This window comes from Bidens hawaiensis, unplaced genomic scaffold (assembly GCF_021521415.1).
Source record: "Bidens hawaiensis isolate Kalapana, Puna unplaced genomic scaffold, B.hawaiensis_p1.1 tig00028064_1, whole genome shotgun sequence".
Lineage (NCBI taxonomy): Eukaryota > Viridiplantae > Streptophyta > Magnoliopsida > Asterales > Asteraceae > Bidens > Bidens hawaiensis.
In genome coordinates, this window is record NW_027494566.1 from 87,255 (window position 1) to 105,827 (window position 18,573).

Sequence of the window (18,573 nt, forward strand, 5' to 3'; positions counted from 1 at the left end):
TGATTGTGTTCCTTCTCCTTAGCTGCCATAATATTGGTCGTTGTAGAAATAAAGGTAGATGATTTTGTTACTTTTGCTAGCACTCCTTAACCTTTTCCATGATCATAGAAACTTGCGGCTGGTGGTGTTTGTTTTGCATGCACCACCATGGTGGTGTCAGTTGATGATTGTGCTCTTTTTTGCCGCCATAATATTGTCATTTGTAGATATAAGAGGCCAACTCCATGTATTGGTCAACCAACAATTTATGTTTTGTTGATGCCTCCAGAGAGAAGATAACAAGTAAAACTTCTACAATTCATATATTTCATCTAACATTGCTTTGAAATCTTTTGTGTCAATCTCATCAAATAATTCTAGTATTTAATACTTGAAGTCTGCATAACATTGTTTGAGTTCAGCTTCCATTGCCTGCACTAGTTGATTATGTTAATAGTCATTTGAACACAAATCATAATTAACATAACTATATAAGTGATTACGAATGGTGCAACCACGAAACAACAAATAAGAAATCACCAATGAAGCAAATGACATTTCATCCACAGATTATCGGTTCTAAATAATGCTTTTAGAACCCGACCAGGCATCGAAACGATCTCTTATCGACTGTTGGGTCCAGGAACTGGATTTACTAGCATATGCAAATCCAAAGTTTGTCAGGAATCGGTTCAGATCTTTCTTCTTAAGTTGTGGTAGTGTTAATCTTCATCTTCTTGGACATGGTTGAGCTAATTCAGCTCCTTCTTTCTGGTATTAAGAACAAGACGATGTTCCTACTAGGATGAAGGTAAGTATAGTGTGATGGTGTGAGAGAAGAGACATTTCATGCTAGACAGACGATATCACCGCCTTCATTATGGTCTCTCCGTACATACAATCGTGTAAAATACAAGAGAGATAAAAGGTAAGTTGGAGGAGAGAGATTAACATGGTTATGTGAGAGAACATACTTCCTATTTATAGGTAGGAGCATGAGTTCTAACCCTAATGGGATAACATTTTTCTGGATTTACCAATATTAGGTCCACTTACGTTTGGCCAACATAATGTTGGACCTTGGTCCATTAATAGGGACATCTCATCACCGGTCAGTGGACTGGTTAACCAGTCTAAATTGTTTTAAGAACCGAATAACCTAATAAGAGGGGAAGACATATATTAAAATATATAAACCATATTGGATAGAAGCTCAAGATAGCCATGCACCTCCAAACCATGCCATGATAGTAGACAAGACCGATGGGTAAAGCAAGAGGCCACCGTACAAGAACCAAGAGACATAAGACCAATGACATTTTCCCTGCCTGTATAAGGGAAGAAGAGATACTTAGGTGCTGCTTGTTTTTTCAGTGGTAAAATGTTTGCAGTCTGCGAACCACATCTGCCAACATCTGTAGCAGAAGAGGTGGACCAAAACTCTGCAGTCTGCAACAAGAAGACTGATTGTTTTTTAACATCTGCAGACTGCTAAAATAAGTTGAAATTTAAATAAACTGAAATTCAAATAAACTGAAATATAAATAAAAAAAGGTCTTCAACATCCAAATTGGCGTATTCATTAAATAATATTTTCATAACAAAGAATATAATCATATATACTTACACACATATATATGTATCACAATATTAATCAATCATACTTTCGTTTCTTTGTTATGCTATCTTTTCTTTTATCGAGGTATCGAGTATAACCTCGACTTAAGGCCAAAGCCTTGAATATAATATTAAATTATATTGAATTTGATATTACGCCTAACCTTTATTGGCGTATAGAAACCCTAGGGTGTCTTTCTTGACCCTGTCGCGTAACGCGATAGGTAAATAAAACAGATTTTTTTCAATTTAGTCCCTGGAGTTTGGACATTGGTAGAATTGGTCCTTTGACTTTGGAATTTTGGCATTTTTAACCCCAGTTTTACGTGATGTTACATCCTCCCCACCTTGAAATAAATCTCGTCCTCGAGATTGCTTACGAGAACAAGTGGGGGTATTTCTTTCTCATCTCGGACTCGAGTTCCCAAGTATACTCGGGTCCTCTTCGTGAGTCCCATCTTACTTTCACGATTTTTAAAGTTCATCTTTTAAGTTTCTTAGTTTTTGAATCCTCAATTTGGATTGGTCTTTCGATAAATTTTAAGTTTTCATTAATTTCAACATCTTTTAGGGGCATCGAAAGAGATTCGTCGGCTAGACACTTACGCAGATTCGAAACATGGAATACATCATGTATTCCTTGCATTTCATCGGGTAGTCGCAAACGGTATGCAACAGTGCCGATTAGTTCGAGTATTTCAAAAGGTCCAACGAATCGAGGACTTAACTTTCCTTTCTTGCCGAAGCGAACTACGCCTTTCCAAGGCGAGACTTTTAACAGAACCTTGTCACCGACAGTAAATTCTAAAGGTTTACGACGGACATCGGCGTAACTCTTTTGGCGATCACGCTCCGTCTTAAGTCATTCTCGAATTTGAAGTACTTTGTCGGTGGTTTCTTGGACTATCTCAGGTCCAGACAATTGATTATCTCCGGTTTCAGACCAACACACGGGCGTTCTACACTTTCGACCATATAACGCCTCGAATGGTGCGGTTTGAATACTTGCGTGATAACTATTATTGTACGAGAATTCCATTAGGGGTAAGTGGTCATCCCAACTTCCACCTAAGTCTATCACGCAGGCGCGGAGTATATCTTCCAACGTTTGAATAGTCCTTTCGCTTTGCCCATCGGTTTAACAATATTCAACAAACCTAAACTTTCTACAAACTAATAACAATCTAACAAAACTAACAAAAACCTTTAACAATTAACAAAACACTACAAACTTTATTCAACAACAAAGTATTAACAATATTCAACAAACCTAAACTTTCTACAAACTAATAACAATCTAACAAAACTAACAAAAACCTTTAACAATTAACAAAACACTACAAACTTTATTCAACAACAAAGTATTAACAATATTCAACAAACCTAAACTTTCTACAAACTAATCAAAATCTAACAAAATTAACAAAAACCTTTAACAATTAACAAAACACTACAAACTTTATTCAACAACAAAGTATTAACAATATTCAATCTAACAAAATCCAACAAAATTAACAAAAAAACTAACAAAATCTAACAATCTAAAACTTTAACAATCTAACAAAATCTAACAATTTAAACTTTAACAATCTAACACATTTATGAAATTAAAACAAAAGGTAATTAGATTATAGCAATGGTGGTGGAGGAGTATCAAACCTGGACAGAGGGAAGAGAGGTGGAGCGGCGACGGTGTTAGAGTTACAGCGGCGGAGGTATTATGGTTACAACGGGCTGTGGTGGGAGCGACGGTGGCGTGGGAGTGGCGGAGGAGTTGGGCGGGCTGTAGTGGGAGCGACGGCGGGCTGTGGTGCGAGCGACGGCGGAGTTGGGCGGGAGTGGTTTGGGAGTGAGATGTAGAAGGAGAGGATATGAATAATAGGGTTTGGGAGGTCTGATGTTTTTTGGAGTCAGGAGAGGTGAGAACAAATGGGGTAGAAGAGGTGAGAAGTAACAATGCCATCACTTCTAAGAGAAGAGGGCGCGCAGACGTTTTTTAATGAAACGTCTTCGGAAAAACAAACACACGGCAGAGCCCAACGTCTGCGCGCCCTCTTCTCAGACAAAAGAGGTGGAGAAGTGCTTCTGAGGAAAAACAAACAACACCTTAGTGAAGGGAATGAGATTGGTCAAAAGTATTGTATATTTGTATGTATTGTGCATTCCCCATTCATCAACAAATCGGTCGTCTATTTATAGCACTCTTTAAATCCTCATGGTGTCATGAGCTACTTCATTTAGGATTCCAACACTTAGACTACGTATTGTTGAAGATGTGAGATGTAAAATAGCCATATAGGCAAGACACGTAAGCGCCGCATAGGTGATGACGTTTTCACATTTCACTCAATTGAGTGTGTTGTGAAAGATGTGATATGTGAAATGGTTTTAATCATCAAGCAATTATCATCATAAATTATTATTATATATTTAATATTTTAATTTGTAATTAAATCTTAGAAGTATTTAAAACTGTGGAAAATTACTAAAGTTTTTTAAAAACAATACTAAATTTAAAATAAATGCAAAAACAATACTAAATTAAGCGGAAGGAATTCATTGTATATAAATATTAATTAAAGATTGATTTTTTTTTTAAAAAGGGTTGGATGATTAACTTTTTTCTTTTTTATGAAAATGAGAGCGCATTTATAGATTATATATTTAATTATTAATTTTAATTCATGTCTAATGAGTAATGATCAATGTTGTTGAGACCGGACCGGACCGGCCGGTTGAACCGGACAAACCGAGATTCAGCTTCTCGGACCAATCCTTACGGTTTTGACTAACCGTATTTTCAAGGATTCTTTTGATACCCCGATTGGTGATCTCGACTTGCCCGCTCGTCTGCGGGTGATATGGTGTAGAGAAGCGATGATGAACACCATATCGGGACAATGCCTTTTCCAACTGGGCATTACAGAAATGAGTCCCACAGTCACTGATCAATGCTTTGGGGGCACCAAAGCGAGGAGAACAACTTCTTCAAGAATTTCACCACCGACCTAGCGTAATTAGTGGGCAAGGCTTGTGCCTCGGCCCACTTTGAAACATAGTCAACGGCTACTAGGATGTAACGGTGGCTGAAAGAAGTCGGGAAAGGTCCCATGAAATCGATGCCCCGCACATCAAAAACCTCGCAAACTTGAATCGTTCGCTGGGGCATCTCGTCTCGTGATGAGATGTTGCTTGCCCTTTGGCAAGCATCACAAGACTTCACCATGTCATGAGCATTATGGAAGATGGTTGGCCAGAAGAAACCGGCGTCAAAGACCTTCTTCGCGGTGGATGTGGCTCCATGGTGTCCTCCGGTCGGGCCCTCGTGGCAGTGGATTTTGCGTGCCTCATCACCATACACGCACCTACGCACGAGCTGATCGGATCCGACATGAAACAAATAGGGATCCTCCCAAAAATAATGCTTAACATCATAAAAGAATTTCTTCTTTTACTGGTGAGTAAGGCCCTTCAAAACGATCCCACTCGCGAGAAAATTCGCAATGTCCGCGAACCAAGGATGATCATCATCTCGTGTCTCAATATGCATGAGGAACTCGTGGGGGAAATTGTCATTTATGTGTACCCCCACTTGTTCCGATGAAGCTGAGCACTCAAGACGAGAGAGATGATCGGCCGCGACATTCTCAGCGCCCTTTTTGTCAAGAATCTCAATGTCAAACTCCTGCAGCAATAAAATCCAACGAATGAGTCTCGGCTTCGCATCTTGTTTACTGAAAAGATAACGAAGTGCTGCATGACCCGTGAACACGATGGTCTTAGAAAGGACAAGATAAGACCGAAATTTATTGAATGCAAAGACGACCGCAAGGAGCTCTTTCTCGGTAGTCGTGTAATGCTCCTGCGCGTCATTCAGAGTCCTGGTCGCATAGTAAATCGGGTGAAAATGCTTATCCCGTCTTTGACCTTGATCGTTCGAGTCCGCCATCTCTTCTTCTTCTACCTCGGGGGTGTCGGTATCCTCCACTTCTTCGTTTTCAATTACCTCGGCAACCTCGCGTGCTCTCCTCCTCAAACCTTCTCGAAGATGTCGCTCGGGCTCAGAAAGAGGTGAAACAAGCTCAGGACCGGGCATGGTGGACATTCATCACCCGGAAGAACGCGGAACGGAAAAAGAACAAAGACACGGAAACTAACTAGAAACTATACTAAAATAAAATTTAAGATGAATAAAAATGAAATAAAATAAAATAACATAGATCAAAAATATCAACAAGGCTAATCAGAGACTCGGATCGTTCCTTAAAAATCACCGTATCCCCGCAACGGCGCCAAAAACTTGACGTGTGTGAATATATATATATATATATATATATATATATATATAAATTTTAAGTAAAAGTTCCACACAAATCGGGTTTTAAAATAGGTTTTCACCTACAACTAAACCACACACGAAAGGCAAGTGTACCTATCGTTTGTAATAAAGTGTCGGTAAGAACCGAGTATCAATCCATGGACACGACAAATTTCTAGTACTAAATCTTTGTAACTGACCAACCGAACAAGTAAATCTTAAGTTGAATTTTTAATTAACTAAATTTGCATACAATGAAAATAAGCAAGTAAAAACACAAGAATATAATCAATCCAACAAACTACCTAGACATGAATCCACTTTACTAACATGATGAAATAGCAATAATATGGTAAAACATCATGAATCTAAACATAAATACTAGATTACAATAAAGCAACCTAATACTAGCAAATAATCATCATGATGGGTTTTCAATCAGGAGATAAACATAGACTAACTTGTTTGTCAAAAAAACAAAATCTCATAATCAAAGGAAAGCTAGCATGAACAACATTCTAACCACCTAAGATTACACTAAAGTAGCCAAATTCATTAAGTTAATATAAACTTATGAAACTTTAACTAGCAAGTCATCACCAAGTCAAGAATCATAACAACACTCATCAATTTTCCAATATTAAGTGTAGGGTTTCATACTCATCAATAATTATATAACCAAGTTAATTTTTACTAGTCATTCCTAACTTAGTAATGTAAACAAAGATTTCATGAACATTCAAAGTTTACAAACAAGCATCTAGAACATAGTTTTCCAACATGAATGCCTAAACATTTGCAAAACTAACGAGGTTATGCAACATAACAAGCATGAACACCATCAATATCAACTTATAAATTCAACCATATTCTTGAAAGAAAACCACTTTACCAAAATCATGCATAGATAATATATCACATTAATAAGAGTTTCAACATTGTCTAGATAGCAAAAGTAATTAGCCCATAAGGCTTAATACAACTACAATCAAACTAGAAATAAGCTTACAAAACATGTTCCAGAACAATGGGAAGTAAACTAAGCTCAAAGAAGGATTGAATAATGGAATGATGGATCTTGAGGATGGTGGAAGCCTTCAAACTCTTAAGGAACACAAAACATAATTTTCAAGAGTCGAGAGAGAATCACCAAGGCTCCACACACCAAAATGAAGTGAAAACAAGTGTTTATAAGCTTCTGGTCAAAGTGCATGGTCGTGCACTATTTCGGGTAAGTCAAAGTTTCACTTTCGGCGGCTCAGAGTTGCAGGTTCCAAAAAAGTGCACGGTCATGCACCAAAAGTACATGGTCGTGCATTACCGGCACTAGCTAGTGCACTTTCAAAGTTGATGTGTCTTGTTCTCGGTATCGGATAGCGCACGGGGTCGTGCACTCGGAAGTGCATGGTGGTGCACAAAAGTGCATGATGGTGCAGTTTCACTTTTGGCACGACAGTAGGTGTGCACAGGTTCCAATAAAGGTGTATGGTCATGCACTTTCGTAGCATGGTCATGCACTTTTGTACGTTATCAGATGTGCACGGGTTCCAATAAAGGTGCACCGTCATGCACAAATAGTGCATGATGGTGCAGTTTCTCAGCATGGTCATGCACTTTCGTAGCATGGTCATGCACTTTGGCACGTTATCAGATGTGCACGGGTTCCAATAAAGGTGCACGGTGGTGCACCAAAAGCGCATGATGGTGCAGATTGGTCAGCATGGTCATACACTTCCTTAGCATGGTCATGCACTTTCTTAGCACGGTCATGCACTTTGGGCAGATTCTTGATTTTTGTCCGAAAAACACCATCTTTTCATGTTTCTTTGTCAGGCGGGCGCCCGGACCTGCAATTCATAAATAACTCAATTAAGTACTAAATACAACGAATTTACATGGAATTTTACCAAAATAAAAGGATAATTTGATGCTAAAATGTGTACACTTTGTGTTGCATCACTTATTTAAGTGAAAAATGATTTTTTTGTTAAAAGGACTTATAAACTTATGAATTTTTGAAAAGAAGTTTTTAAAAAATGTTTGGATTATCTTATGTATTGGGGAAAACTAAAATGACCAAAATGGACACTCTTTTTTAAAAGAAGTGTAATGAGTTTTGAGGGTTAGAGGGGTGTAATAGGTAAATCAAATACATTAAGTTGATAAGTTAGAGATTCCTAACTTTTTAAAACCCATTTATTTTGCATTTACCATAAGTTAAAATCCAAAAGACCTTATGGTTTGCCAAACACCTTATTAACTTTTCAAAAAGTTTATAAGTTATAAGTTGATGAAAATAAGGAATCCCAAACACCCTCTTAAAAAGTATCATAAAGTTATAAAGTTAACAGATTCCTAACTTGGTCCGACGTGACTCGTAAAACGGTACGAGAGAGAGAGAGAGAGAGAGAGAGAGAGAGAGAGAAATTGATCATTGGTTATATTTTCGAAATGGCTTACATTCTACAACACTACCTTGGTTATTTTGGCACCAGTGTATAGGCCTATACGAGTCGTATAGAACATGGATTGTGTTTGTTTGTGTCGACATGTAGTTTCTATTTTTGCTACGTCACAGTTCATCCACGAAGTGCTATACAAGGCATTCAACGTATCCACTCGTATAAGATTATACTAGCCGTATAGATGGCAAAAAGTTTCGACTTTGATTTCTCCGTACATTTATCAGACACACGTTTTCTATAAGGCTCATAAAGACCTGTACGAGTCGTATTATGGTTGTTCACGAGCCGAGCCATGCTGAACCGAGCTAAGGCTTGCTTGTTGCTTGGCTCATTTACAGCCGAACCGAACCAAACAGACCGTTGCTTGGCTCGCTTACAAACCGTACAGAGCGACTTATTTACAAATAAACAACGAACGAGTTCAAGCAACGAGCAATTAAAACGTCCATGCGGCCCCTGTATAGCTTTAGAAATTTTGGTCATCATAAAATTAGCCTGGTGGTATTACTTTGACTTTGTACTTTTACCAATAATAATAATAATAATAATATCAGCTTGAGGGTGGGTTCTAGAGGCTTCTAAAATATCGGTTTGAATCAATCTGGACCGTCCAAATCTACTATACCACACCATCCACCCACAACCCACAAACCCTCTCTCTCTCATTCGCCGAACTCACACACACATACCAGTCAAGTCTTCCTTTACGATCTACTTCTTCTCAGGTATATACACACACAATTATATTATTATTAATCAGTTTGTGGGTTCGATCTGATTACCTTTTGTTTGTTACAGTTTGTGCTGAGAATCGAAGAAGAAGGTAGACAAGATGTTCGGAAGAGCACCGAAGAAGAGTGATAACACCAAGTATTACGAGATCCTTGGGGTCCCAAAAGATGCTTCACAGGATGATCTCAAGAAGGCTTATCGGAAAGCCGCCATTAAGAATCATCCGGACAAAGGTGGAGATCCTGAGAAGGTAATTGCTTATCTTTTTAATTAGTTGGTTTATGTAATTGTTGAATTTTGAATCTGATAATACTTGTGATTAATTGATTTGGATTTAATTAATTTAGAGTTTGATATAATTTAATTTTGATAGCATGCTACTAGGGCTTAAGGGTTGCAATAATAAGTTATAAGAGAGCTTAAAGTTTTATTTTTTAAGGTTCTGCAATTGTTGTCAGTGATGATAATATATTTATTTGCGGTATTGATCGGTGAACAGCCAAAATTTTTCACTTGAAATGGGAGTCTTTTTTAATTACTTGGAGTAAATGTTTGTGCTTTTTACTTTGTTTATGGTCCCAATAATCTATTATATGACAGTTGTATTTAAATTTGTATAGGTTACATTGCTGTTTTATTAGCTGGTTAGTATATGTGTTGAATTTTTAAGTCTGGTAATACTAGTGATTAATTGATATAGATTGTTGCTATGTAAAGATAAATAGCTAAAAAGATTTAGCTGTTAGTTTGTGGTGTAATTTGATTCTGCTGTTAGGTATAAGGTGCTGCAATTGGCCTAAGAGAGATTTATTTTTTTAAGGTGCTGCAATAACTTAGCTGTCAATGATGTTCATATATTTTATCTGCAGCATTGAACAGTGAACTGATAATTTTTTTTTAAACGGCAGTCTGCTATACGACAGTTTTAGGTGGTGAAATCTATACTAATTTGTTAATCTGTTGAGTAAATATTATATTGCCTGAAGTGAGAATTGATAGAAAGTATCAATTCTTTTTATGACAGCTGTATACTTATATTCATGTTTGTGAAATTGTGTCTATTTCTTTTAGTTCAAAGAGCTTGCTCAAGCATATGAGGTACTGAGTGATCCCGAGAAGCGTGAGATATATGACGAGTATGGTGAGGATGCCTTGAAGGAAGGAATGGGAGGTGGAGGTGGTGGTCATGACCCCTTTGACATCTTTCAATCTTTCTTTGGTGGTAAGCAATCTTAAATCTACTTTTTTGTTCCAACGGTTAGCTGTTTTATTAGTATTAACATTCACTTGAATTTATATTGTAAACAGGTGGTGGTGGTGGTAGCAGTAGGGGACGAAGGCAACGAAGGGGAGAAGACGTTGTTCATCCTCTCAAAGTTTCTCTTGAGGATCTCTATAACGGAACTTCCAAAAAACTCTCGCTTTCACGTAATGTTATCTGCTCCAAGTGTAAAGGGTATGTTCTGAATTCATCCTGTACTCTCATTTTTGGCTGTTTTTTTAGTTTTCTAACTCAAGCTTATAAATTTGCAGCAAGGGTTCAAAATCAGGTGCTTCAATGAAATGTGCTGGCTGCCAAGGTTCAGGAATGAAAGTTTCCATCAGACATCTTGGACCGTCTATGATCCAGCAAATGCAACATCCTTGCAACGAGTGTAAGGGTACTGGAGAAACCATAAACGATAAGGATCGTTGTACACAGTGCAAGGGTGAGAAAGTTGTTCAGGAAAAGAAGGTTCTGGAAGTACATGTGGAGAAGGGCATGCAAAATGGACAGAAGATTACCTTTCCCGGGGAGGCTGATGAAGCTGTAAGCTTTTTTTTCATATTATTTCGTGTTTTGAGTTTTTATTATGAAGATGGGTAGGTGTTTGACTTGTTTTTTTGTTATACAGCCTGATACGGTTACTGGTGATATTGTGTTTGTGCTGCAACAAAAGGAGCACCCGAAGTTTAAGCGAAAGGGTGATGACTTATTTGTTGAGCACACATTGAGCTTGACAGAGGCTCTGTGCGGGTTCCAATTTGTTTTGACTCATTTGGAAAACAGACAACTTCTCATCAAATCTCAACCTGGAGAAGTTGTGAAGCCTGGTAATTTCTTCCGCAAATTAATGATTAATGTTTAAAAATGTAATTTTTTTAAGATGGGTGATTTGATTGGTTATCTATTGATTTATATGTAGATCAATTCAAGGCAATAAATGATGAGGGAATGCCAATGTACCAGAGACCGTTTATGAGGGGGAAGCTGTACATCCACTTCACGGTGGAATTCCCTGATTCATTGTCACCAGACGAGTGCAAGGCGTTAGAGGCGGTGCTGCCACCAAAACCATCAATGCAGATGACTGACATGGAACTGGATGAATGTGAGGAAACAACTCTGCATGATGTCAACATTGAAGAGGAGATGAGAAGGAAGCAGCAGCAAGCGGCTCAAGAAGCTTATGATGAGGATGAAGACATGCATGGTGGTGCACAGAGGGTACAATGTGCACAACAGTAATTGAATCATGAATTTGGTCCCATCTAATATCAGCTGTGTTTTTCCTTTTTTTTAACTTAAATATAAAACTGCAACGTGTATGAACGCTTTGAAATACTATTACTTGTTTGTGTTGTGTTGTGTTGTGATGTGTTCTGTTTTTGGTGAGGTTTATGTCAATGGAAAGGTAAGTTTTTGGTGTGGTGTTCCAACAATTTTTTGTGATGGCATTTCGTTAGTAGTAATGATGCTGTCAAACTTGATTTTTGCCATTATCGTAGATAACCGGATCAGGTTTGGATGGTTTCGTTGAGCTGGTTTTAACAAAAATGTTATGACAATGATTTAATAGCATGCTAATAGGTAACCGGATTGGATTGGGTTTTTCTGCCAGATTAGACGGGTTTATTGGTAAGGTATATATTGTAGGGAGTGGTCACCTCATTTTTTGTTTTTTAACATTTAGGGGCTTTCTGGTACCGTTTTAATGATTTCATTGAAAGACTATCTCTGGATCAGTCAGAATCAAAGTGTCTTTGGTTCATTAAAAGAAAACCTTTTAGTCTACCATAGAGCCTTTGAACCGTTGTGTGCTTCATACAGCTCCTTAGAGTTAAATGGAGCCTCTGAATTGTGGTGGACTCCAAACAAGTCTTTTAAGCCTCTTTCTAGCATTGGAAAATCCATAGGGGAGCTGAAGATTATTTAAGTCGCCACTTTATAAAAAACGGTTAGGATCTTAAAAGAGCGGAGCAACTCTAGTTATGGCTTTGGCCTAGAGACTATGCAGAGACAATAAACACACTAAAAAGTGGATCCTTAAAAGGCAAAAACAACAGTTGTGGTTTCGGCCTAGAGGCTATGTAGAGAGGAAAAAAAACCCTTATGTGAAAAGAAACTACTTCATTGATCCTAAACCATATACAGAAACGACTGAACATATTTATGCTTATGTGGTTAAAGGCTAACGAGTTGAGTGAATCGCGATGCCATTCATTCCTCTTCACGGATTGTTCATAATCAAATTGTTGAAGATGCTTATGTCCATCGTTCTAGCATCTATTCGCCACACCATGTTTGAACAAACAAAACTACAACAAATTTGCTTAATTATACCGTAAATTTGATTTCCATTTGTTTGTTTAAACACTCCAAAAATATAAAATTTTGTTTATAATTTTTTTAGCTGTAGTTTATTACTTTGTGTTAATTGGACATGTGACTTGAATTTTGAGTTATCATAGGGGCCATCTCACCCTAATTAATGTATCCGTTTGTGCGGTTTGCTATGACTCGTGGTGGATCATTGTTGATTTCACAATGGTGTCATCTCACATTAGTTAACGTAGTTAGGAGTTAGGACTTAGGAGATGTCCCTAGACCCTAGTGTGATCGACTGTTTGTATGCTAGCTACTTTCATATTTATATGGAAAATGACTAAAATGGTCTATTTAATCATATCAAATCACCTTAATAATGTTTTTTATCTTTAATATTGTTATAAAAAAATTTAGTAAGGTTTTTTATACATTGTGTAATAGGTTACAGACATTGTGTTTTTTCTTGATTATGTTTTATTCAATTATGTTTTAGCATAGTATTTTTTTACCATTATGTTATACAATTGTGTTTTTCATTGTATTTTTGTCAATGTGTTTTTTTTTCTTAGTGTTTTTTCAGTTGTGTTTTTTTTTATAGTGTTTTTCATTGTGTTTTTTTTCCGGTGACCGTTTTTCGATGACCTTTTCCGGTGATTGTTTTCGGTGATTTTTCCGGCGATTTTTCTGGCGGAATTTCTCGGGGAGTGTTTAGCGGTGACTTTCTAACGACTTTTCCGGTGAAATTTCCGGAGACTTTTCCGACGAGGTGGTGGCGGTGGCGGACGATGTAGTGGTGGTGGTTGTAGAAAATGAGTGAATATGTAAGTGGGTTCTTGAAATTAATGTAACAGCGTGTTCGTTTCACAGAATTCGTTGAAATTCAAAGAAATTGGAATTAAAATCCCATGACATGGCGTGTTCGTTTCGTTGGAATTGGAATCTTAATTCTATTTTGGTGTGTTCGGTTCAAATAATTGGAATTCAATTCTTTCAAATTCCTTTAAATACATGGATTTCAAATCCTTCCAAAATGTGGAGGAATTCAAGGAAATTTATTGGAATCTTATCTCGAGTTTTTTTTAATGAGGACAACGAATAAAACATTTTAACTTTTTAACTTTTTTTTGTTTTTAATTTATATTTTAAGCTATGATTTTTTTATTATTTTTGAATATTTTTGAGGGGTTTTTTATCTTAATAGAAAACTCATAAAAAATAATAAAAAAATCATAACGCAAAATATAAATAAAAACAAAAAATCTAAGATGTTTTCATCGTTATCATTGTTAAAAAAAACTCATTGATTCATGTTCATTTGTCAAACGAACACATTAAGAATATATATTTGGATTTCAATTCCCCCCAATTTCAATTCCTATTGGAATGTTCAGATTTCAAATCCAATTTATTCAAATTCCAAATCCTATACAAATTCCAATACCTTCATTCCATCCGTGAAACAAACACGTCCTAAGAGTTTTTGAGATGAAAGAAGGTGAATTTTCAATATTAAAATAGTAGATTAAAATACCATTCTTTCTAACATTCTTAAGAAAATCAAACAACTTATTTAAAACTAAACTATATATTTAAACATTGTTCATTTTTAATTCAATTTCACAATCAAATGAAAACCTGACAAGACATCTTCTATTAATCACATACTCCGTGTGAGTACGGTTACGGGTTACCTACTTTACTATTACTATCTCAATTATGGTTTTGCATTACTTGCAAATCACATATTTGATATTTCAACAAACAAGACTTTTCCTCGTTTCATCACAGTCCTTTCACTGCTCTAGCACAACTTCAATAATTAAAGAAATTTTTTAATAACGTCATACATAATATTTCTAAGTGTATATTTGATTAAATAAGATTATACATATTCAAATCAAATAAGATTTGTTACATTATCAAACGTTATAGTCAAACCAAATATGCTTATAATTTTCTTGGATGCTACCATTCACCATTAAATTTCAACTCCTCTAATAATAAGCAACCCAAGTTCACAATTCCCCTAGTATACATACACACACAATATCATATGATAGTTCCATCAATACTCCAATGGACACAACATCCGAGGCGGTACCGCCTACGTTCTAGGATTATACTTCTTCTTGCTCTTACTCATCTTTGTTCTTTGTTATCTTTCTTACATATGTAAACGCAACTTGCACTCTTCATCACCACCACCGTCCATATCCGAGTATCATTTCTTAAGTCTCCCTGAAAGTCTTCAAGATGATGTCATGGAAACTTTGCCAACGTTTGTTTACAACGAAATGGATCACTATAGCAGTTATTATGGCTCCGGTTGTGTTATTTGCTTAGCGGATTATAAAGCAACGGATGTGCTAAGGTTGTTGCCGGGACGTGGGCACTTGTTTCATATAAGTTGTGTACAACGTTCCAACGAAATTCCAGCAAAAATATTAATTTTAACAAAAAAAAATATGCAATATAAATTCCATAAAAATCGTATAAATAAAATTATTGTTGGATTTTATTGGAATGTTAGCAACAATTTTCCAACGGAAAATCATGTTGTCACTATGTTGTAGCAAAATTATAGTTAGTTTTTTATTAAAAGGCGTTAGAAATTTCTTGGAATTACTTGTCGTAAGAAATTTGTTGAAACTTTTTGTATTGTTTTCTAGTAATGATAATAACAATAAAAAATAACTAAATTTGGAGTTGATGAAAATACATGTCTACGGAAGTTACCTATCCATCACCCTGGGGTAGATGCAAGAGCGAATTTAGCCATTTAGAAGGGTGGGCTTATGCCCACTGTAAGATACAATGAGATCAATGATTTTTCATATATAAAGAGAAGAAAATTAAGGATTTTTGTGTGGTGCCCACCGTCCAATCTATTGAGATTAAGAATTTTTCGTATATAAAGAGAAGAAAATTAAGGATTTTTGTATAGTCACCATTATAAAACTTGAAAGCTTCAATGAAGAATTTGCTTTGTTGGAGGAAGAAGAAGTAGGTGACACGAGAGAAGCTCAGCACAAAAGTTAAATAGGCAAAGCTACGAAGCCTAAAATTTATATATTAAACTCTATAAATGAAAATAATATTATAAATGAACCTTTAAGTTTAATTTAATATTTATATTACTTACCACTTAATATATCATTACAATATTTGGTATTAACGTATTAAATATAATTTATTACAAATATTTAGTATAATAAGAAGCAACCAAATTGAGTAGATGAGTGATATTTTGTTACTAGATTGTTACTTATAATTGTTTTCGTTTTTTTTCAGTTAATAATGTTGTCAAAATTTTTCACACTTTAAATTAATAATAATTTTACATTATCGTTATGCATGTAATTATAATTTTTTTTCTTTATTTTTTTACCTCTTAAATTTTCGTAACTTGATTTGAATATGCATTTAACTACTACATAAATATTATCTTTTCTTTTATAGTTTAAGCCTAAAGTGATTCATTAAATTGAGGGTCTTAGTCACTAATTTGAGATAGTGTTTTGCGCTAACTTAAACTAAAAACGTAGACATTTCCTATTGTTGTTTGGTTTAACTTTCATATCCAACACATTTTAATCCGACCTAAATTTTGCACCAACCCAAATTGTGTCCACCCTACCAAAAGTTTCCGTATCCGCCGGCTCTGGGTGGATGTAAGGGTTGCCATCATCACAAATATCACAGGCCTATCGAACTTTGCTTTGAGTGAGATTTATTGGGTATGTTCGTATGTTTAGTTAGGAGATGTCGCTGGTGCTATCGACAGTTTATAGCTACTTTCATATTAACGTAGATACTTTTATGTGTATATATCAACTTCGAGTTTGATAATTTAGTAGTTAAATCTTGAAACCAAAACTGATTGCTTGTTATTTTCCTTGAGTTTCTTGTGTTCTTCGTGTTTCTTATTTCTTAATTAGATTGAAACTTGGTCTAGCTTTAATTCATTTTACAATCAAATGAAAACCTTTAAACTTAATTATATAATCAAACAAATGTGTTCTACTAATCACATATTTATTATGGATACGATTACCTACTTACTACTACTATCTAGGTTATTTAGGTTTTGTATGACTTGCTAGTCACATATGTAGACATTCAACACTTTTTCTCGTTTCATAACAGTCCTTTCACTGCTCCTGGACTCGTAAATACCACTTTAATAATTAAAGAATTTTTTTTACATTATAGTATAACTTTATTGGACGCATCATTAATCACCATTAAATTTCAACTCCACCAATAAACAACCCAAGCTCACAATTCCATTAGTATACATACACACACAATATAGTTCCATTAATACTCCAATGGACACCGGAGAACCAATCTACACCGGCAACAACACGGCCGCCTACGTTCTCGGGTTATACTTCTTTTTTCTCTTCATCATCTTTGTCATCTTCTGTATTTCATGCATATGTAAACACAACTTGCAACTTGAAAGTCATCAAGATGATGTCATTGAAACTTATCCAACGTTTGTTTACAACGAATTAACGGATCATCATAGCAGTTATTATGGCTCGGGTTGTGTTATTTGCTTAGCGGATTATAAAGCGGAGGATATGCTAAGGTTGTTGCCGGAATGCGGGCACTTGTTTCATGTAAGTTGTGTTGATACATGGTTGAAGGTTCATCGTACTTGTCCCGTGTGTCGGAATTCACTTGACTACATGAAATGTGTATATGTAAGTTAATGGTTTAAGGTTGTATGGACTCGTTTTTAGTGCATTATTTATGTGTTTCCCAGTATTAATATTTTGATTAATTTTTAATATCAAAAGTTATGTCAATTATATTACTAATTTGTTTCCTAAGGATTTCATTGATTATTAATTAAACTTTGACTTTAGTTACATAACCTGTTCTTTGAAATTTCATTTTCCCAATAAATATTAAAGGAGTATACATGTATAGTTTTGTATAGATAATTAAGTGTGTATTATCTTTGCCTTGTTTAAATAAATAAATAAATATATTGCTTGCTGTGTTGGTGAAGGCATTTGACTTTGATCAAGATGAGGTATTAGGTTGAGTGTAAGTTTCATTTTTAGGTTCAAACTACACGTGGCATGAACTATGCATGCATAAATATTAATTTAAGGACTCTTTATCGTTATCACTTATCACAACAAATGCACAAACAATTAGGATTTTAGGTTGTTTGTTAATTGGTGTTTGGTTGGAAATTAAATAGAGACATCTTTCGGAACCGATATTTTGAGGTGTTATACTGATATCTATTTGATTTAAGACACTCATTTACATCTTACAAAGTAACATAATGTGTCGTATTTAATACATACATTATATCAATTTGATTTAACCTTTTGATAATGTTGACACAAGTGTTGAACCGATGATTAAGGTAAAATGAAATGATTATTATGCCACATGCAAGATAAAACTAATGTGCAAATAAAATAAGCCAATTTAGTGGTTTTTTACGGTCGAAAACTTGAGTTCGGGGCTTCGGGTATGGGTTTGATTCATGTAGTGGAAATATAGAGTCTGAGCTCGGTTAAATTTGGGCCACATGGGCTGTTGCTCGCTTTATGTTATACCCATCTATGGGCCTTGTCTGATAAATTTGTTATATATAAATCGGGCTCGTGTGTCAAATGAAAATATGCGATCCAATCTCCATAGGATACTAAGGTCTAAGGATAGGACTTTGAATTAGTAAATCATATTATTATGTAAATCAAAATTTTACATTTGTATGTATTAAACTAGTTATTTTTGTTTGAATTTTAGTTATTGTTGATCGGTCCTAATAGTATTACAACTCTGTCTCCTTAAAATAAATTTCGACTTCGAAATTGTTAACTACAGATAACCAAAGAGTT

General features: G+C 35.5%; 1 protein-coding gene across 1 annotated transcript; it reads left to right on the plus strand.

Moving 5' to 3' along the window:
* Nucleotides 1-9,040: 9,040 nt before the first annotated feature.
* LOC143576316 (dnaJ protein homolog) lies at nt 9,041-11,735 on the plus strand. The gene is made up of 7 exons (XM_077060432.1): nt 9,041-9,104; nt 9,178-9,361; nt 10,183-10,333; nt 10,420-10,567; nt 10,645-10,921; nt 11,007-11,205; nt 11,298-11,735. The coding sequence occupies exons 2-7, from the start codon at nt 9,212-9,214 to the stop codon at nt 11,618-11,620; spliced, it is 1,248 nt and encodes a 415-aa protein (XP_076916547.1). The 5' UTR covers nt 9,041-9,104; nt 9,178-9,211; the 3' UTR covers nt 11,621-11,735.
* The last annotated feature ends 6,838 nt before the right edge of the window (nt 11,736-18,573 follow it).